The 21,886-nt window shown below is 32.0% G+C and overlaps 1 protein-coding gene across 1 annotated transcript in view; it reads left to right on the top strand.

Annotated features, from left to right (window-relative positions):
- The first annotated feature begins 353 nt into the window (after positions 1–353).
- COL3A1 (collagen type III alpha 1 chain) overlaps positions 354–21,886 on the top strand; it is a 41,118-nt gene continuing 19,585 nt past the window's right edge. Inside the window, exons 1-21 of the mRNA XM_066279088.1 lie at positions 354–565; positions 10,482–10,684; positions 11,175–11,225; positions 11,644–11,757; positions 12,991–13,068; positions 14,767–14,820; positions 15,252–15,305; positions 16,075–16,128; positions 16,787–16,840; positions 17,007–17,060; positions 17,673–17,726; positions 18,137–18,181; positions 18,307–18,360; positions 18,820–18,864; positions 19,450–19,503; positions 20,085–20,183; positions 20,732–20,776; positions 20,934–21,032; positions 21,214–21,267; positions 21,392–21,499; positions 21,719–21,772. Coding sequence (XP_066135185.1) covers positions 481–565; positions 10,482–10,684; positions 11,175–11,225; positions 11,644–11,757; positions 12,991–13,068; positions 14,767–14,820; positions 15,252–15,305; positions 16,075–16,128; positions 16,787–16,840; positions 17,007–17,060; positions 17,673–17,726; positions 18,137–18,181; positions 18,307–18,360; positions 18,820–18,864; positions 19,450–19,503; positions 20,085–20,183; positions 20,732–20,776; positions 20,934–21,032; positions 21,214–21,267; positions 21,392–21,499; positions 21,719–21,772 — 1,512 coding nt within the window. The 5' untranslated portion in view covers positions 354–480. The remainder of the gene's footprint in view (positions 566–10,481; positions 10,685–11,174; positions 11,226–11,643; positions 11,758–12,990; positions 13,069–14,766; positions 14,821–15,251; positions 15,306–16,074; positions 16,129–16,786; positions 16,841–17,006; positions 17,061–17,672; positions 17,727–18,136; positions 18,182–18,306; positions 18,361–18,819; positions 18,865–19,449; positions 19,504–20,084; positions 20,184–20,731; positions 20,777–20,933; positions 21,033–21,213; positions 21,268–21,391; positions 21,500–21,718; positions 21,773–21,886) is intronic.

Here is a 21,886-nt window from a genome sequence, read left to right as displayed (position 1 = left end):
GCCCAAACAAAGGGCACCAGCCCCTTTCTGAAAATTATACAGGTAATATTATAAGGGGAAATTTTAAATATGCATACATTTAATTGTCTTATTAAAACACAAGGCAGAGCATTTTGATATATATTCTTAAGTTACACAAACATATATGTGATTAAAATATGTAACAACATGTAAACAGATGCACACAAGCTCCAGATGTGCAATTTTTCTTTGTGGGTTGTGTCTTCTATAAGAGAAAAAGACATATTAATCATTTCTTTTACTGCTAAGGGGATGGGTGCTGCTCTCATATTTCAGAAAGGGGCTGGAAAGTGAGGGAAGCCAAACTTTTTCCTATTTAAGGCCAAAGCAAAGGAATCTCAGTGGCTGACTTTTATGACGGGCCCGGTGCTGAAGGGCAGGGAAGAACTGATGGTGCTACTTTGAACTGCTTTTCTTTTCTCCTTTTTGCACAAAGAGTCTCATGTCTGATATTTAGACATGATGAGCTTTGTGCAAAAGGGGACCTGGTTACTTCTTACTCTGCTTCATCCCACTGTTATTTTGGCACAACAGCCCCAAGAAGGTGAGTAGGTACTGATCTCAAAAAAATTTATAGAGTTTTGTCTTTACTTCTGCTTGCAAAAAAAAGGTATCATGGGGATTCAGTCTCCTAAAATATAATCTTTTCTGTAAGCTCCCAATTGTAAAGCATAGAGCTGACTGTGATGGTGCTTTTTAAAATTACATTTGCTTAGAAAGAACATTGTCAATTTTGTATTTAAAAGTTTTCTGCTTGTTTAAGGAAAAGATGTTTTTGTACTAACTTGTTTTCATGTTAACGGCACTGGAAACTCTTAAAATGGCTTTACAAAACTCCCCTCCTGGATTGTTAACATCTTGGAATGCTTCCCTAGGCAGTCTGGAAGTTATTGGTCTCTCATAATACGTTTATGCTTTCCTTTGTATGCTGGATTTTTTGTAAGAATAGAATATTGTGCATTGTTTTCCCAATAAGATAATGCATTTCAAGGATAGCATGCAATAAGAGTAGTCTAAAGGAAAATACTACACATTATTAGAATCACTGAATAAATTTCTATTAAATGGCAACAAGTTAATATCTTAAAACCTTTAAATGAGTTCAAACTGCTCAATATGTTTCATGGCTCCTATCTATATTCTGTTACAAGCACTTACATGGTTGACTAATACATATTTTCTGATGGTTTTCAACTAGTTGTTAAGGATCTAGTGTTTTAGTTATGTTCTAAATTTTACATACATTTGCATTAATAAAGAGAATATTTTAAAACATATCTGTAACAGAAATGTTTGACTTTTCTGCAAACAAGATAAAGACACTAGCACAGTTTGATCAAAATGGTTCATTTGTTGTATTTTCTAAGTGCAAACAATGGTTTTCATGTTTTAATTTCCTCAAAACCATATCTGTCTCATTATTTGATTATGTGAAAATATTCCTTTTAATTTATGTATTTCTCTTGGTCATAAAAATCCTAGTCATATTGAAATACAAACCTAAATAGAAATAAATATTTAAATATTTAATTTAAAAGTGCTAGAAGAAATCATTACACATCAATTTCTTTTTGCACATAATAAAAAATGTTGACATTTAAACCTATAGTTTTTGCAAACATGGTATCTAAAAATTATTTTCTTTGTTTTTAGTACCCAATATCTTTGATGTCCTTACAGGTCATATATGCAAGCAGGGGAAAAACACCCAATAACATTTCTGTATTTATATTCAACCTACTGCCACAAAAGAAAAGAAACACCCATATTCCTTGCTCTCATCATCCCCCCATCCTCTTCTTCCTTCCTTCCTATCCTCTCTTCTAATCTCTCCTCCCTTTTTGGATCCTTCACACCTCCTCCCCCTTTTCATTCTTTCGCATGCATATCACCCACCCCCTTCCTAGGCAAGCCCATTTCTCCTCAACTCTCCTCCTCTTTTTCCCTTCCTTTATACCCCACCCTTCATCCTCACATGTCCTTCCTATGCCTCCATCTCTTTCTTCTCTCCTCTTGCCTCCTCCTTTCTTTCCTAGAATCCTCAGTTCCATCCTTTTTTTATTTCTTTCCCCTTTTCCTCCCCGTTATGTCCCTCCCAGAAAATGGTACAACTCCCAGGCCTTGGTCAGAATACCAAGTGACTATTTCCACACCCCAATCTCAACAAAGACTTTTACCTTTTTAAAGCTTTTATATTCTCCTGATTTCTAAAAAAGAAGAAATAAATCACAGAGTTCCCATTGGTTGGAAAGACTGCAAACCTTTGGTATTTAATTTAAAGACTGACAAAATATTTGTCATTGCCTAGTGGCTATAAGTCTTTATAAGCACTATGGCTATTTTTCTTCTAAATTCAACTTTAGGGAGGAAAAAATGTTTGATACCTACATTATCTTTACATCACATAATTTTTTTAAAAAAATTATTTTTCCCTTTAGCTGCAGAAAATGATAAACAGCTATGAAATTTTGCTGACACATTTGTGTGCTTTTAAATTAAAAAGAAGTTGAAAGGAATTTTGTTTAGCTTATTGTTTTTGTTCGTCATGAAAATGAGTTGAAGTATTTTAAGATAGGACATCTTATGTTCCCTATAGGTTTTACAAGAAAATTCTGCTAGTGGATTAACTTTGGGGAGGTTACAGGAGGTGGCTATGTATACAACACATTGAGAAAAGTTTAAATAGTTCTGGGATATGGGTTTCCTATGTATGCCTTGAGAATATCAGAAAGAAACAGCACAACTCAAACACTAACTTCTAGTCTACTCACACAAATTTCCTGGAATATAAAACATGTCCTCACAAAGAATTGTGATCTTTTTACAAATTCGTGAAAGTTCTATTTAATTCATGTATTTTATTCCGCCAGTGGAGAAATGTGGTCTGTTTTATATTTCCTGTAGTTTATAAACATGCCAAATTTTAAGTATAAAGACTCACCGCCTAGTGGCTGACAGGCAGAGTTACATAACCAATGCCAATATAAAGATTACACACAGCTGGATTCTGTAGTTTGTAATAAGATGTATGAATATTATATAAATTTTAAATTTTAAATAGTAAATACTATTTTCTTAAGAAAATAAGTATATTAATTATAACATATTGCCAAATACAAATACACACAATAGTAACAATATTTAAATACTATTTGGAAATATTTAAATATTATTTGATGTTATGGCCATTTTCAAAATTCCACATATAACTATTCTATATATAATAAATAAATTTTTAAAAATATTTTTCAAGTTTTTGATGTCATCTTTATTGGATATATCTTAGCACAACTTATTAGATAGATACACGGAAAGATATTACTAAATAATATTGCTTCATAGGGCAGGAAGATAAACTATATTTTGAGAGTCCTAAATTTGAGTTTATATTTTGGTATTCTGATTATTCCACTGTGACAATTAACTGTGGGCCTTTGTTTTAGAATTACAAAACTATGAATGCACTCAGAGAATCAGTGCCTATTATCAAGTAGCATTTAAGGTTTTTGGTTTGTGTTGCCCCTAAAATAAAACATACCTAACTAACAGAATTCTAGCATAAAACTCACTAGAAACAATTCTACCTTTAAGATGAGACAATGCATAATTACTTATATGTTTCAGTGTCAGACAACTAACACAGATTCAGTGCTTTGGTTGAGAGTGCATAACTAGAAAATGAGAGTTGAGACTAGAACCAAAATTTTGTTAAATTCTAGGTAACTAGAACAGATAAATTATACATTAAATTCAGAGTACATACATTTTCTTATTTTTGTAACTCTCAGTCATTGAAAAGAGATACTAAAAAATGATGTATTGTCCTAGAAAATGTATGAGCTAATGCATTTCAAAAGGTAGATTTCTTTCTTTTTTTTTTTTGTTAAGCACTCCACTTTGAATTGGTAACTCTATTTTTTAAACAAGATGCTCACTTATAACTTTAACAGAAATTATCTTTAGTCCTATAATATAAATTCTAAGTATTAATACAAAATATTGTGTTTTTCATTTATGATAACTTGTATTTTCTTACTACCTCCAAAGTATTCAACATCAAATGATCTAAAAGCCTAAAGGTAAATAGATATTCTGATTAACTTCTGGAATTAAATCAATCTCAGGATTGTAGGAGCCAGCAAATTCATTAGAACAATTCTAGGAAAGAAGACAAGTGTGTGCCTTTTAATTAATGAAGATTCCTGGATTGATATCTTATTACAGGCTTATTTTTAAAAATCTAGAACCATTGGCTGTAAGTTTTCCATAGTAGAGTTGAGCCTGTAGATAGCTCCTCAGAAAAGACCCTGTTCCACGCTTACAGGGTACATACTGGACCTTGAATTGTCAGTCAGAGAGAAGAGTGCCATCTACTGAAATCCCGTGGTTTTCACTGTGGACGACTCTGATGCCGAGTTCCGAAGGTTTTATAGCCCATTCTTCCATTTTGGAACATCAAATGATATCACCGTCTTGAAGCGATTAAAGTAGATTGCTTAAGAGTTAAAGTTTTAAGCATGGAAGATGTTATTCCCTTTACTGGACATGAAGAACATTTGTGAAGTGTTCAGGTCTACAATAACATTCTGGAAACGTCTCAGTGGAGGGTTTCTTGTAAAACAGTTTTCCCTGGAAAAAAGCTCAGTCTCACTGTTTTCCACACTCAGAGAGGATGGGAGGGAGTCATATGGTGTAAAGAAAAAAAAAAAAGATTCAGAGTTTTCAAAGGGGAAAGTTTGCCTGTTTTATGTCAAGATGACAACGGAAAAAGTGAGATAGCTTTTCTTACACAAATCATTTGTTAACTGCAGTTTGGGGAGTTACATTAACCACTAGAATGTCTGTCTGTGCTTAATGAAAACACAGCATAAGTGGATTCCTTTCAGATTAACTAACAAATCCCTTGTATTTTCCATAACTGAGGTCAAGAACTGCCATTTAAATGTAATCTTCATGAACAAAAGGAAAAGTTCAAACAAGAGGGAAAAAATTGAAATGCTCAAAAGTATAAAAATCAAAGATAAAGAATCCACTACTATTAAAAATTCAATTTGCTTTTAAAACTCACATTGAGAAATTACTGCTTCAGTAAAATGGCATTTACTTTTCTGAAACTTTGCTTTCCCTAGTATTTGGTGTGGACGATGGCAAACAGAGATTGTGTTCCTCAAGTTAATTAAAATCAGAGAAATATTTTTTGGACCTGCATAGTATGTTCATAATGTCTAAACTTAGAAGGGAAGCATCTAATAAATTTAGTTCATTAATATGAATTATTTGGTAAGGTAACTATATATATATATATATATATATATATATATATATATATATTCTAAAAATTGATGTCTTATTGCGACATCCTAATAATGTTTTTGACATTGGATACAGAAGTCTTATCTATTTGTTGTTGTTGCTGTTCCTGTTGGAATCTTATTTTTCTGTATATAGTAAAATAAATGTAGTTTCTGCAGTCATGTGTTAATTCTATTGGTGGTCTAAATGTCATTAGGGTGGTCTTGTAGATATATGTAACACTTTCTCATTAGGTCAGGAGAAAATAAACAACATAATTAAATTCCAGATGTTAACTTCTTGGTTTGAGAATAGATAGGAAAGATACTCTACAGAAAAGGAATGAAACACAGTTATTGAGAGTATCAAATTAAGAAAGAGCTTTTCTAGGTTCAAATCTTGGCTTCACCCCCTTGGCATATAACCTTGGGGACATTACTTAATGTTTCTGTGTCTCAGATTACTCATCTGTAAAATGAAGATTATGATAGCATTTACATCATAGGGCCTTTGGGCAGAGTAAGTAAAATAGATATGCAAAACACTCAACAGTGACTTCAACCTAGGAGATACCATATAAGCTCTGTCTAATATGTTTTACTAACACTAGAAAATGAAATTTTTAGTAAAAATTACTAGTGAAAGCAAAGGTAAGATATTAAATTTTGATGATCAAATATAATATTTAAAGATGTTTTCAAATATAATAAAAGAAGTAGCATATATTTTCTTAAAAATTTGTATAATTTATCACTAATCTGATTACATCACAACACAATTGCTGACTGTTAGATATATGATATTTCTCATCATAATTCTCTAATTAGTTTTTGTTTTTTTGCAGGACAAAATATTAATCAAATGTTAATCACCTTGCAGGAAATTTCTAGCTGGAAACATAAAAATCACCCATTTATATATATAAAAAATACCATAAGAAAACATCTAGAAATGATGATTCCTAAAGTTTTTTTGGTGGAGACAAGAAGAAGCAGAATCTACCTTGTCCATACAAAACATTTTAAAATCGAAATTATCCATCTGTATAGGATTATAGATCTTTCCTTCAAAGCATATTTAAAGCTATTCTATAAATATACAAGCAACAAAAACATATTTAATAAAAATACGTTCTCTTTAACACCAGTGTCATTTCAAAGCCAAACATTTCAGTTGGAAGCTAAATAAACTTCATATACACTTACAAAATATTCAGCTTTCTAAAAAAAAACCCAGGAAAATAGTGTTATGATAACTTACATGACATATCTATCAAGAAAAACAGAAAAGAAAAATATTAAACTTGTCACTCAAGTTAAATAAACCATTTGGAATATTATGGTTTTAGGGAATATTATTTTTACTACAGAAATGGAATTAAAACCAACAATTTGCATTATCTTTTAGATACAACAATAAAATCAGCGTAAATTAACATTTAAAGATTGAAAACAAAAAGGAAAGCTTTAAGGATCTCTAAAAATATTAGATTATGTTACTTGGTTTTATTTTTCTCCAAAGTTCCAAAACAAGAGAGCTAGGAAATAAAAGAAGCTATGAGTGGATTATGTCATATACCACCTTCATTTTGTTTGGTAATTGAGATCCCAGTAAGGAGGTGATTTAGTCTAATGAGTTGCTTATGTGACCATAAATAAATTTATTTTAAAACTGTACTTTTTAATAGGGACCAGAAACATCAAGTAACATGAGAGGTGGAGTTTAAAATTAATGACAAATTGATACAGGGAGACTTAGTTTAAGCAATTACAATAAAGGAAGTAATTGGAAAATCTATTACTTGTACAGTAGTAAAAATTGGGTTACTTACTTTTTACTTAACATTTTTGCAAAAGTATTTAACTTATTTTTTATGAAAGTATCTCTGAATTTAGATGTCTAAGAAAAGAAGGGAGTAATATGACTATTACTTATAAATCCTATTTTCTATCCCATTTGTGAATGCTGCAAGTGGCTAATTGAAGTATTTTATTCCTCTTGAAAACAAATCTTTTTTTTTCCTTGACTCCACCATAATTTTCCCATGTATATCTAGACCCTGGTACTAAAACTGAGGGCCATGAGACACCTGTGTAAGAGTGTTAGCTTCCTGGAGATGATATTGCCAGCCATATTTTGTCATGCACAGAACAAGAAATTAGAGGAAACTATACAAAACTCACCATTCTTTCAACAAAGTGACTGAGGTAACGCAATAGAGAAAAGTCTGACTTTCAGCCACAAGTTTCTACAGGAAATGACTTTTCAGGAGAGCCAAATTTCTCTCGTATGTCTGTGAAGTAAGTTATGACAACACATAAAACTGCATTAATTCTTATTTTTTTAAACATTCTTTTATTACTTAGTCCAACATCACTTTTTAAAAAAAGAGAGGTACTCTAAAATAACTCAAACTTTATTTTGAGACCTCTGTGTTTTAGAAAGCATAATACACATGATTTCTAATAAAATTTGGAAACAGGAGGCTAAATAACAATTTTTGTCTGTATAACACTGAATTTAATCCAATTCTAACAAATTTAATAAGTCAATATTGTGCTCATTTATTTAGTAGTTTCTAGAGCAAATGGAAAATACTTATTTCTAGTGATGTGAAGATATTTTCAATGGGACATAAACATTGAAGGATGAATACACAAGGGAAAATTTTATGTTAATTTTGAGGCACTTTAAGAAAATAAGAGTAGAAGATATTTAAAATACAAAATAATTGACCCTAGCTTAAATGGTTTTCCTCACTTTTCTTTAATATGTCCTTAGTATTTAATGACTAATATTTAAAACATAGAAAGATATCCTGTCCAGAGACAAAGAGCTGAGAGGATCATTAGTATAAACCAGTAATATTTTCCCCCAGCTTTAATGAATTTTCATTGACATAAAATAGTGTATATCTAAAGTGTATAATGTGATGATTTGATATATGTGTACATTGTGAAATGGTTACCACAGTCAAGTTAAGTAATGCATCCAACACCTCACATAGTTACTTTTTGTGTGAGTATAGTGAAAACACTAAAAACCTAGTCTCTTGGCAAATTTCAAATATACAATACAGTATTATTACCCATGGTCAACACTCTAAACTCTAGTTGTATTCTGAAGGGGGCAGGGAAGCCTGAAATCCACATTATTAATGGGGAAAGCTTGACTTAAAACTAATCTGTTGGAATATTTTATAAAGTTAATTTAATGAAATTTAATGTTAATTTAAGAAAAGGAAGCCAATGCAAAGATCAAAGAAAGTATTTAGTGCAATTTTATTAAACAAGCTTCCATCTCATTAAACCTTTCAGATCTTTGCAGGAAAAACAGTGAACTTAGTTCCTAAATTTAAGAGGTCTGTTATGTTTAGAGAAAAATGAGTTTAATGCTTAGACCCACTTGTATTACTACTATTTATAATATTATGGAAAACGGTTTGTATTCTTCTTAAGTATACCTTTCTTAACACCATTTAAATAGACCTACTTCATTTGCATTAGGTATGCATTTGGCATTGAGTTTTCATGCTAAATGTAAAGAAATGATTCTTTAAAAGCTTAAACAGTATTTCTTTTTTAAATATGAAGGAGAAACTAGAATAACTTGCCTACTTAAAACTGCAATAAAACAATCATGTTTTCTTTTATTAGCTATAGACTACATTGGGTAATTGTAACACAAAGTTACAATGAATTTTTAAACTTCTTGAATCAATCAAGGGTGTTGCACAAGATCAAGAAAGTTGCATCTGCACACATAAATGGAAACAGGAATGGAGGCAATTTCAGGAGACTGAGAAGTTTATTGTTTCTGAAATTGTTCTTTTCTGTGAACTTATACTAAACCAGCTAAACCTATAAACTTAAATCATTACTACTTAGATATGGAGGGGGATGTAGAAACAGGAACTTAAGAAGGTGATCTTCATGGCTATATATAGTATCCAGATGTAAAAGTATCAGGATCCATTCAAAGGCCTCTTGGGACAGGCAACAAAGTGAGGTTGTTAACTGCTTACCTTCCTCCAGGGAGGCCTCTTTCCGCACACATTTTAAAATCTTGGCTCTCAGAAAAAAAAATAAAAAATTTCACTTTTTACAAAAATGTAAATACTGATCAATAAGTACATCATTTGCTGTTTGCAAAAAAAAATTGCTGATGTTTAGAAACTTCCTGCTTACTTACTCAATACTGGCAAGTTATTCTAGTAATCCTCAAGAACTAAAGTTGTATTTAACCAAAACCACAACTATGCTTTAAGAATTGAGACCAGGTTTTATTTTGGCAACCCCTAACCTGATTCATTGGTAATAGCTGCTAAAACAGGCCAAAATTTTGGTTAAAGCAAATTTTTTATCATTTTAAGCTTCAAATTCACATGGTCATGTTTCATATTTTTTCTTATTATTTTTACTTATTTTTTTACCAGTATTTGTTTTTTAAAATATATATATATATATATATTTGTAATTTGGAAACCTCTTTACATCCATAGGGGATATCCAGTATATTATGTCATATTGTCTTGACCTACTAAAGCCCAACAGAGTTGACAGTGATATTTAGCATGTGCAATAGGCTTTGTTAAAGCTTTCCCAGGATTTTGGTAGTGTTATGTTGCCAAGATGAGCTGAATTTTCCCCTGAATTTTTCAACAAGGTTAATAAAATCCAGAAAGTCTTCAGAGGTAGTGAAAAAATTATCTTTACAGTTTAATGCTCCCATCTACTGTTAAAACAAAGAATAGCAATTGGGTCGATTGTAGAATTAATAAATAAATGTTTAAGTGTTCGTGTGATTTCTATTGGTGTTAAATTCTTCCTATAAATAAAGTAACATGTAGTACTTCCTGACCTTAAAAAAATTTACTCTGCTGTGATAATGTGATGTTAATAAACAGATTTGATATTTTAAGCAATCTCTCACTACTTAACAAATTAGGTAGAAAGAGTATGATATTCTTTGTAACTTAATTTGTGAACTTTTTTTTTTTTTCATAGTCATGCTCAGAAGAAGACAGTCACAGAAGTTTAATAAAAGGAGTAAATTCTTTGTTTCAAACCATCTCTACTTTGGCTATTGGAAACAGTTATGATACTATAATGAAAATCACATTTCAGCAAAACACAAAAAAATAGCTCACCATCTTACTTATTTTTCAGGTGTTGATGGAGGATGCTCCCATCTTGGTCAGTCCTATGCGGATAGAGATGTCTGGAAGCCAGAACCATGCCAAATATGCGTCTGTGACTCAGGAGCTGTTCTCTGTGATGATATAATATGTGATGACCAAGAATTAGACTGTCCCAACCCAGAGATCCCATTTGGAGAATGTTGTGCGGTTTGCCCACAGCCTCCAACAGCAGTGAGTGTAAAGAAACTGTATATCTTAAAGATTTATTAAACACATGTCTAGTTTCTATATCAGTGGTTCTCAACCTTTCTAATGCCATGACCCCGCAGTACAGTTCCTCATGTTGCGGTGACCCCAAACCAAAAAATAATTTTGGTAGCTACTTCATAACTGTAATTTTGCTACAGTTATGATTCGGAATGTAAATACCTGATATGCATTATGTATTTTCCGATGGCTTTAGGCGACCCCGCTGGGGTCGCGACCCACAGGTTGAGAACCGCTGTTCTATATTATAAGAGTATGAAAAGAAGTGAAAGTAATGTCTGTCAAACATCATGTTGGTATTATAAGTAAAAGGTGGATATTTTCCCTTAAACTAGAGATTGGATACAATTTGGATTGGATACAATTTGGGATAATAAATAAATATGCAAACGGGAACATGCTTCATGGGCAAGCTGTTCCCATGTCTTTAATCTGTATCTTTTCCATTTATTAGCCTACTCGCCCTCCTAATGGTTATGGACCTCAAGGCCCCAAAGGAGATCCAGTAAGTAAACATTCTTCTGTGGAATGAAATTAGGTCCTTGGATAGTTTGCTTTTTTCCCCCTAATAGTCTTTTTATATTTGAACTTTCATTATTTATATAAATATATTTCCTTTGGTAGCATGTATTTAAATAATGATACAAAATAACTCAGACTAAGAATCCATAATTGATTGGAGCTTTCCAGATTTCATATACTGTCTTCATCCCCATGATCAGTTTCAACAATGAAATAAAGGCCAGCATACAGAGGAATAAATGACACTGAAATTGTTCAGATGATTTGGTTTAAAAGGTATATATATTCCCAAGAAAATGTATTATTTATATGATTTCTCATATTATAAACCAGAGAAGCTACAGTTTGTGTCACTCGGACTTCTCACTAGTTTATTAACGTTTTTCTATGATTTTTTTTAGGGTCCTCCTGGTATTCCTGGCAGAAATGGCGATCCTGGTGTTCCAGGACAGCCAGGTTCCCCTGGTTCTCCCGGCCCCCCTGGAATCTGTGAATCATGCCCTACAGGTGGTCAGGTAATAAATTGCAGGACAAAGATCCCCCTCCCTCATTAAAACTACCTACTCGTTTCTTTCTCTTTAACCTATATTGCATTTCACTTTTGTGAATTCCTTATCTATTCTCTGATTTTATATATTAACAAATTCTCATTCAGTGCTTATAAGTGCTAGGCACTATTCTAAGTAATTTATAAATATTTACTCTTCGTCATAATGCTAGTGCTATTGCTACTGTATTTTTGAAAAATTTCCCAACTTCTCAGCAGGCATATAACATATGCACTATGTTTGAGAAATAAACTCCAAAAAGAATTAACATTAGGAATTGCTGCAATTGTGCCTATTTCCTTATAACCACAATGGTAAAGTCTCTGAAAGTTTGAATGAAAAGCAGATGAGCTGTGAGCACTCCTTATTGACTTCATGTTGACAGGAGTATAGAAGTCTATGCAACTACTCTTGCCAACTCTTCATAGTATAACTTACTCCTCTTGAAAAGCACGCAAATAACTAACTCTGCATGTCAAACAACCACACAAACAAAACAAAAGTTCTGTTGTTAGAGAAAGGAGAAACTAAAAAACATAAACACAAATCACTATGAGTTTTAAAAAATTATTTTCAAATATCAATTCAACAGGGAGCAAAGATCATCATCTAACTGGTTCCTATTCTGGTACCAAACAGAATCCATTGCTAAACCTACCATTCAATATATATATAATCTTCAAAGAAATCCAATAAACACATGAACCTTTCACTTATTCTAGTCTTATTTCCTATACTGATGTTTCTTTGGGTTGAATTGGTTCTGCATATTAATGAAAAGTCAAGGGATATAAATTGTACTTGTATCAAGTACTTTACTATTGGGAAAATAATTTGACTTCTCAATTTTTCTGCTCAAAATGAGAAGGTCAGATTATACATGTTGTTTTTAATGTTGTGAATATCGCTTAGAAACAATATTTTGGGTAAGAGCATATAGGAACAAATTATTTGAGGTTAACATTGCATGCAATTAGATGAATGATTTCTGAATTACAAAGCAACTATTTCTGTGGAATATCTAAAACTGCAGAGAAACAAGATCAGTAAGATAATTAAATAATACCTAACATATCTTCTGGCATAAAGAAAGTTTCAGCGAATAGTAGATGTTGTATATGCACTTCTTCTAAATGCTTTTGAAAAGAATTATGATGTATATGTGAACATGATCATATCTGTCTGGTCTTTTTGCTACAGAACTATTCTCCCCAGTTCGAGTCCTCTTACGATGTCAAGTCTGGAGTAGGAGGAATCACAGGCTACCCCGGGCCAGCTGTATGTACAAACATTTCTCAGCATTTTAGAGTATTTGTTAAATTTTGAATGGTTGTTCTTCTAGTGATAATATAATTGCATAAAATAGCTTGTTCTCTACTGAGAATGGGGAAGAAATTAGTAGGATTATCATAGTCTTTCAATTCTAATTTTTTTTTCCTCACCGCCTCTCATTTTATGCCTGTTTGGCCACTTGTTTCTTCCTTATATGATCACCTACTCCAGGACCCACCTGCCTTCATGCTGAGGTCTCACACTCATATAGTCTTACTTTCAGAATTTTCTTTGTCTTTTTTGTTAATTAAATGCTACTTTCTAGATGATATTTTTCAGTGATGCATATCCAATATTACAATCTGTTTTACCTCAAATCTGGGAATCTAATAGAATTATTTCCAGAATTCACCAAGTCTTTAAGTTCATCTGCTGCAATGATAGCTATTCATATTGTGCCCAAAGGATTTCTTTCGATATAAATGACCTAGAGTTTTGATAGAAGAAAATAGCAACTCTGAAACCCGAGCACATGCGTGTGATGCATGGTGCACCATGTAAGCGATCTGGTTGTGGACAGATCTCTCAGGAGGAACAACACTAGGAAAAATTATCATTTCATTGCCAAAAAAAGTGCATATTGTAAATGAAACATGACACTAAATTTTCAGGATTATGAAGGATTATTGTTCAGGTCATTGGACTCCATATTTGTGACTTTGAAAACTAAAAAGGACAAAATTTTAACTAATACAGTCAAATGATCAATTAAGAAAGACCATTAAAAGTCACATAAATTACAAAAAGGGAATTTTACAAATCTCTGAAGTTTTAGGGGCTATGATATATATATATATATTTTTTTTTTTGGTGTCTGTCAAAGCCAGAAAGATAATTATAATAACTATGTTAGTATCTGGTCTTATTCAGCTACATTCATATTATAAACCTTATTTTTTAATCAGATATACAATTTTTACTTTAAAAAGCTAAAAAGTGACAACCCACTAATATTATAGAAGTTACAAGAGAAAATTTAATTACAAGCTTATTCACAGTCTTTAAAAATCACAGGTTACAACACTGAACGTTTTCTAGCCTTATCTATAGTTCTGAAAAGTGATAAGCCAGTTGATTATATTTGTAATTCATTGTAATCCCAAATATTGATGATTCTCACATGCATATCTAAAACTTCATGTCTGCATAACTCATGATGTAGTTGAGAACTTTTGGATTGATTACACCATAATATAATATATTTAGAATTTAGGTTTTAAAATATGCAGATAACTATTTTTCTACAATGAATTGGGTTGCCAAGCCAAAAAAAAAAAAAAAAAAAAAGAAAAGATTTCTCCACCTGTACAAATATCCTAATATTGAAGGAGTTTTATTAGCCTTTTTCATTTATTTTTCCAGATTTTAAAACCTATTTGGAGGTTTCAGGCCAACATTTTATAATAGTCACCAATAATTTTTGTTGATTTTGTTGGAATTTTATTTAGAATGACATTTAAAAATTATCTTGATTGTAATATAATAAAATTAATCATATTTAGAAATAGTTATTACATACTGAGGTATGTTCACATTTTTAAAGATATCAGTATTATTACTAAACAAAGGCATCTCTTCAATACTTGAATTAAGTTTATTTCAGATGCATTTATTTTCTGTTTATTTTTTAACTTTATCTTCCAGGGTCCTCCAGGCCCTCCCGGCCCCCCTGGTACATCTGGTCATCCTGGATCCCCTGTAAGTATAGTCATTAACAGTGTTTTCTTCTTCATATAATGTAGATGCTGCTATAAATTAACCATTCCAGCATGCATAATCCCAATCAAGCAGGGAAGTCACACCCTAGGAACTACCATTCTTGCAAAGATGTTGAAATTTTATATTTAATTCTTTCTCATCAACAACTATTAGCAATCAAAACTTTGGTAAAATTAAACCACAAGTTTAATTTGCATGTAATATGACTTCAGATTTGAAACAATTCAGTTTCAATGGAATGAAGTGGATGAAACGGAATAAAATAACTTTATTCTAATACAAAAAAAATTTGGTTTCATTTTGCTGACTATTCTTAAAAGTTCTGATGTCATACTATCTTCAAAATGTAAATGAATTATATGAAGAATTGTATTACTTTAAAAATATTTACATATTATTCTACATTCTAGGGTTCTCCAGGATACCAAGGTGCCCCTGGTGAACCTGGGCAAGCTGGTCCTGCAGTAAGTAACAATTATATCTATATTTAATAAATTAAAAATTCTATATGGAAGCCACATTCATTTTATAAAACATAACCATAGGTTCCTACAAAGTATAGATTAAGTTTATGTTTTCAATTAATAATAATAAGTGGTATTTTTATAATAATTGAATGGGTTTCGCAGATCTTTAATAGTTTAAATATCTTAGAGGCACTTACTATTTACTCTAAGAATTCTCTGGCCAATTAGCCATCAAAAGACCCCACTTACAGGTGCAGATACAAATACTTTATCTCTTAAATACAGGTTTAGTTTTTTTAGAGACACTCAGTTCACCTTCATATCTACTCTTATATATGCTTTTAAAAACAATTTAGTAGAAATAAACATAATCCAACAAAGTTCTGCAAGAAAACATGCTGTGTAAACAAGCAGGTAAGATGAAGTTAGTTCGGTATTTCAAAATATTTGGAAATTCCTATATATTTAAAAAGTCACTATCTCAAAGAAGTAAAAAGTACATCTAAGTTTATAAATACATACATGTGATATAACACACAGATACATGATATTTTAAATTTTCATTAAAATAAGTTTAATGAACAGTAAAAATTGGATATAATATAGGTATAATATTCACTCAATGTGTCATTTTCTTGATGAGAAATATTGAGAGTACTTTTCAAAAGACAGTTGCTTTTCATCAATACATATAATATATAATAACAGTTTGACTGTAACAGAAAAATCTACAAATTTATTTGTTTCTTTTTTCCCTTATTTTCAGGGCCCTCCTGGACCCCCTGGTGCTATGGGACCATCTGGTCCTGCTGGAAAAGATGTAAGTTTTTAAGAATTGAATAAGATACAGCAAAATTCAACTTTGAATATTTTAAATAGCATACACCATATGCCACAATTTTAGAGAGAAAAACCGTATTCAAAAATTGTTAGTATCTTAACGACATTTTAGCTCATATTAATCTTTGAATATCTGTACAGTATTTGCATAACTACATATAATGTTTCAAATTCCAAACTAGCGGAAGTGTCAGATGTGCTTCTTGACTCTGTTAAGAGGACCTATCCAGTAACTATGTCATTTAACAGGAGGGATTAAGAGTTTCTTCTTTTTGCCTCTTATAATGAAAAAATCGGTATCAGGACTTTATAAATTTCAAAATTTACAAAAGCATTTAATATTACACCATTCTTTCTTCCCCACTTAATTTCCAATTGCGAATTCTTTTCAGAGGATTGAGATACAATCATAGTATTTCCGTGATGACAGATGCCTTCATCAGTCATAAGTTTACATTAAGGTGGTAAAAGCCATCCTCATTCCTTCTATTAAGAAAGCCGGTCTCACAGTTATATGTTTAGTTCAACCATTTTCATAAGTTCTTTGTGAGAAAAATGCAAATTAATCATTTTGTTAATTGGCTACAAAGTACTTTCACTTGTGCAAACTCCTGTGTATTATTTTTTTCTCTACCTAGGGGGAGTCAGGGAGACCTGGACGACCCGGCGAGCGAGGATTGCCTGGACCTCCAGTAAGTCTTTAGCATACACTGAATTAACTGGAGTAATCACAATGATCTTAGCTTGAAAATTATTATATAATTAAGTTGAAATAGACTTAAAAATAGAAGGCATTTAATGCTCGATTGTGATTCTCTTTGAAGCTTCATTAAATTATTTTCAATTTATTAATTTTAGGGTATGAAAGGTCCAGCTGGCATGCCTGGATTTCCTGGTATGAAAGGACACAGAGTAAGTAGAGTTTCTAAAGAGACTGTAAGCTTTTTCACTTGGCATTATATACTTACCTAACCAATATTATTGGACCGTTGAGTAGGTGCCAAAAATGGTTGATTCGAACAACAAACTGGTTATTTTATACAAAGTAATTAAACTGATCTTAAGTGTATAAAAGACTTGGGGAAGAATAATTTAATTTTCTTACTATAATCATCAGAAAAAAACTTCAAAATATAATAGTTATGTGTATTCAATGACTTAGTCAATATGACTTACAGATAGAATTAAGCAAGTTTATGCTATCCAAAATATAGATAGATTCCACCAATGAGCCAAAGATCAGTCAATTTAATAGAAATAAAACCTATGGGACTGATATTTGCTACTTTACAATTAAGGCACTTAATTGGACTAAATTATACTTTTAATTAGTTAAGGGGTTTTTTTGTACTATAAAATCAATGTCAAACATCTTCAATTTATTTAAAGGAGATTTAAATGATTTAAGTTAATATTGAAAATATTATGTGAAAAACTACTAATAAAAATTTCAATGTAAACTTTTCAGGCATTCTGTGTTATTAACAGATTTTAATATTTTTTACTATATTATACATTTCATAGGGCTTTGATGGACGAAATGGGGAAAAGGGTGAAGCAGGTGCTCCTGGATTAAAGGTGAATCAGAAAAAAATTATATTTTATAAGTAAATTTATTTAAGAAATATATTTTGAGGCTTAACTTTTTCTAAAATTTACCTAAATTTTTCATTTTGCATTTTAGGAGCTATATAATAGTGACTGAGATGTTCTATTAAAGCTTCCATGAAAGCTGATAACTTAAACTGTGTAGATTGGGAATGAATAAACTTCCCTGTATAACTCTCTGTACTGCTGTTGAGTCCACAAGTTTTTAAAATATAGAAACTGAGATTTCTGGTAAATAAAAAGAATGATACAAAAATTTGACATTATTAAAATGTATATCTTTTTCTTGAGTTCCATAATCTTTTCATACCATGTTATATCTTAAAAACTAAAACTTTTCTTCCTGCTATATAAAATAATAATATCTTTTATGTTTCTAGGGTGAAAATGGTCTTCCTGGTGAAAATGGTGCTCCTGGTCCCATGGTAACTACGATTTTTATAAAATTTTAGTTTCATTGTTAACCTCCATAGTTGCCTTGCTCCTTCAGCAAGAGTTCTTACACATTTCAAGTTGAAAGTTTAATCGTACTTTCCATTTTATTGTGTAGGGTCCAAGAGGGACTCCTGGTGAGAGAGGACGGCCAGGACTTCCCGGAGCCGCAGTGAGTATTGTTGGCAATATAGCACCATCTCATCCCAGAGTCACAGTTAAGGGTCTCAGCCAGCTTCTCAGGCTGTGACAATCAGCAAGAAAACTTCTTTTCTACAAAATTGCACTTAAAGTCATCTCCATAAAATTTTAGCCATAATTATAGGAAAACAAATGTTTTATAGTTATTATTCCTATTGAGGAATGTGTTGTGTGTGTTAACTTTGCACATGTTATTAGAACCATTAATTCACACTCAGTTTGTATAATACAAAACCCAATCCTTCTACATTGGATTGCTGCTATAAATATGGATTTTAACAATTTGACTCTAATATGTGTGTAATCAGTAAGCAGATTTCAGTATACTTAAAAAAACCCAAGTCAATTGAGTCAGAATTTTAATTAAAATATTACCTGTCACCAGTCTTTTAGAATTAAGAAGATATTTAATACAAACTTCTCTTTATAGGGGGCTCGAGGTAATGATGGTGCTCGAGGAAGTGATGGACAACCAGTAAGTAACTTTCTATTTAGCCCTGATTTGCTTCAGGGTAATGATAGATTATGGATTGTGGAATATTAAAACAATATATTGTTACCCAAGACCCAGCATTGTTCATAAACATCTGATTCAAATTGACATTAAACCCATCAATAAAACCTAGAAACAATCTAAAAATTCTAAACCCATAAACAAAAAAAAGCTGATATTCCTTATTACACTTAACTAATTTGCTAAACTCTGTATGGTGCTTGCATTATTAGTTAATAGCCAGTATTGGGCATGACATTAAGATAGATAATAATGTTACCTCTATTTTATAAATGAAAGCTCAGGCTAAGTAACCTGCATGAATGAAATCACAGAATTTGTGGCAGAAGTTGGGGGGAGAGATCCAAATTTTGTAACTTTAGATATTACTCTTTATTTTACCACATGGTTTCACCATATATTATTCACATATAAATTATAAATCTATTTTATATGTATAATTTTCTTCTGTATTGTGTGTGTGCTCACATATTATAATATTTATTAGTAGTGTTAGCTTCAGTTTACTTGATTGAGACCTCTTGAAATGGTATTTAATTTTTTCAGGGCCCACCTGGTCCCCCTGGAACTGCAGGATTCCCTGGTTCCCCTGGTGCTAAGGTAAGCATATATTTTGACAGAAGAATATAAAATATATCTTGGAGACAACAAAATTATTGCTTCTTAAAAATGATTTTATTGGTCAAGTGAATATCTTTTGTCTGTAAAGATCTTTAAAGCCCCATTTTTTAAATTAAACTTATTGGGGATGATATCGGTTAATCACATTACATAAATTTCAGATATCTAACTTCATAATATGATATCTATATACTTTATTAAGTGCTTACCACTGGAAGCCAATTGTGTTTGAACCCCTTTACCCTCTTTCTAGGTTCCAAAACTGTCTTATATTTGGCATTCAACTCCCCTGCTATCTCTTCTGACACCACTTTTCCTTTCCCAGTCACTTTCTGGTACACAGTGATAACACAGTCACATGCATAGTTATCATTTTTCTCTGACTTTATGGTTAATGATTCATAGATAGAGTATATATAATCATCTTTAGATAAAGTATGTACTGTATAGTCATCTTAACTCCAGCCTTTGAGAAACAGGTTTAAATAGGACTGAAAAATAAACTGGATAAAAGATTAGAAGTGGCAAGGGAAACTAACTATTTAGGGCTTATCCCTTAGGGTGAAGTTGGACCTGCAGGGTCTCCTGGTTCAAATGGAGCTCCTGGACAAAGAGGAGAACCTGGACCTCAGGGACATGCTGGTGCTCAAGGTCCTCCTGTAAGTTACAGATACGGCCATTGAGAGGAAGAGTGTTGCTACACTTCTTTTATGAAAATATATGTTTTATTGTTGCTATTAACTAAAATTACTTTTCTGAAAAAAATCTTACTTCATGCTCTGCAATGACTTTACTGTGACAAATGCTGATTTGATTAGTACTGAAAATGGTAGTTTTTGAGGTTTGCACTCTTCTCTAATTCATGAATTTTATGTTCATATGACACCATGTAAACAGAAAATAGTTTTCTGATATTCCAAAGCATGTGTCCCAAACTAATCACCAATAAAAATTCAGAGAAGAAACAAGACTAAAACCTCTTCTATTTGTTTACTTAATAATTAGACCAAATGTATATCATCTCTAACTTATTCAGATAATAATAATATCTTGCCTACATTTTATGTGTTGTGTTACAAATGGAGGAATCACCTAATCTCTATAAAGCAAAACAACCACTGGGTAGATTTATCTTGCAAATATATAAAAAACTTCAAATATATGCACACTATTTGCATTATCATCAATATTCTCCTTTCCCCTCTAGGGCCCTCCTGGAACTAATGGTAGTCCTGGTGGTAAAGGTGAAATGGTAAGATGTCCCCTACCCCTCACCATCATCTTAACCTCATACGCCTTATTGGCTTTCTTTATATTTTGCATGATAATACATTTGGGATGTTCAAGTTAGCAGTTCAGAAAAGAAAGGTCAAGTTCGGCTAATGTTAGTCTTCTTTGGTTGTTTTTAGGGTCCTGCTGGCATTCCTGGAGCTCCTGGACTATCAGGAGCCCGAGGTCCTCCAGGACCATCTGGTACCAATGGTGCTCCGGGACAGCGAGGTCCTGCAGTGAGTTACTTATTTTTAAAAGCGTGGCTTTATTTTCACAACCATAGCATAAAGAGCAAGATTTTATTCTCGTTCTGTTGAGTTTGTGTTGCTTTCACTCTCATCCTACAATTGAAATCTACTTGTGATGATATTGTCAATTCATTCTACTTGCTTTTAAACAAGACTTTGTTTCATTTAGGGTGAACCTGGCAAGAATGGTGGCAAAGGAGACCCAGGGCCACGTGGTGAACGTGTAAGTATGACCTCAATAAATTTTGCAATTATTTATAAAAAATACAACATAATTAGAAAGTAAACAGGTAAGAATTTTGCAGCCTAATTCAGTCATTATTCTTTGGTTTGCATCCTTTTTTTAGGGTGAAGCTGGTAACCCAGGTATTCCAGGACCTAAGGGTGAAGATGGAAAAGATGGTTCACCTGGAGAACCTGGTTCAAATGGACTTCCAGGAGCTGCAGGAGAAAGGGTATGTTGTCATGGGAATCTAAAAGGAAAACAGCATCATGATAGTGTTCACAGACTTCACGTTCAGCATGGGGCAACCATGGTTTTTCTTAAGTTGAGTACCCAATCCCAAATATTGTTTTGAAGCACTTAATAACATGAGACTATCTCTGTTGTCCCTCAAGAATTATGAAAAGTTTTAATGGTTAGTACCGAAATATTTGCTTTTCACAATTCCCAGGGTCTGCCTGGATTTCGAGGACCTGCTGGAGCAAATGGTCTTCCAGGAGAAAAGGTAGAAAACTTTTGTTTTTATTGTCATAAATGCTAGTACTATAAACAGATACATTTCCCCTTAATTAAAATCTAACTATCTGAAAGAAATATAATAGAATTTTCAAAAAAAATT

Source organism: Saccopteryx bilineata, chromosome 5 (assembly GCF_036850765.1).
Source record: "Saccopteryx bilineata isolate mSacBil1 chromosome 5, mSacBil1_pri_phased_curated, whole genome shotgun sequence".
Lineage (NCBI taxonomy): Eukaryota > Metazoa > Chordata > Mammalia > Chiroptera > Emballonuridae > Saccopteryx > Saccopteryx bilineata.
This window is presented reverse-complemented; position numbering and strand designations above follow the sequence as displayed.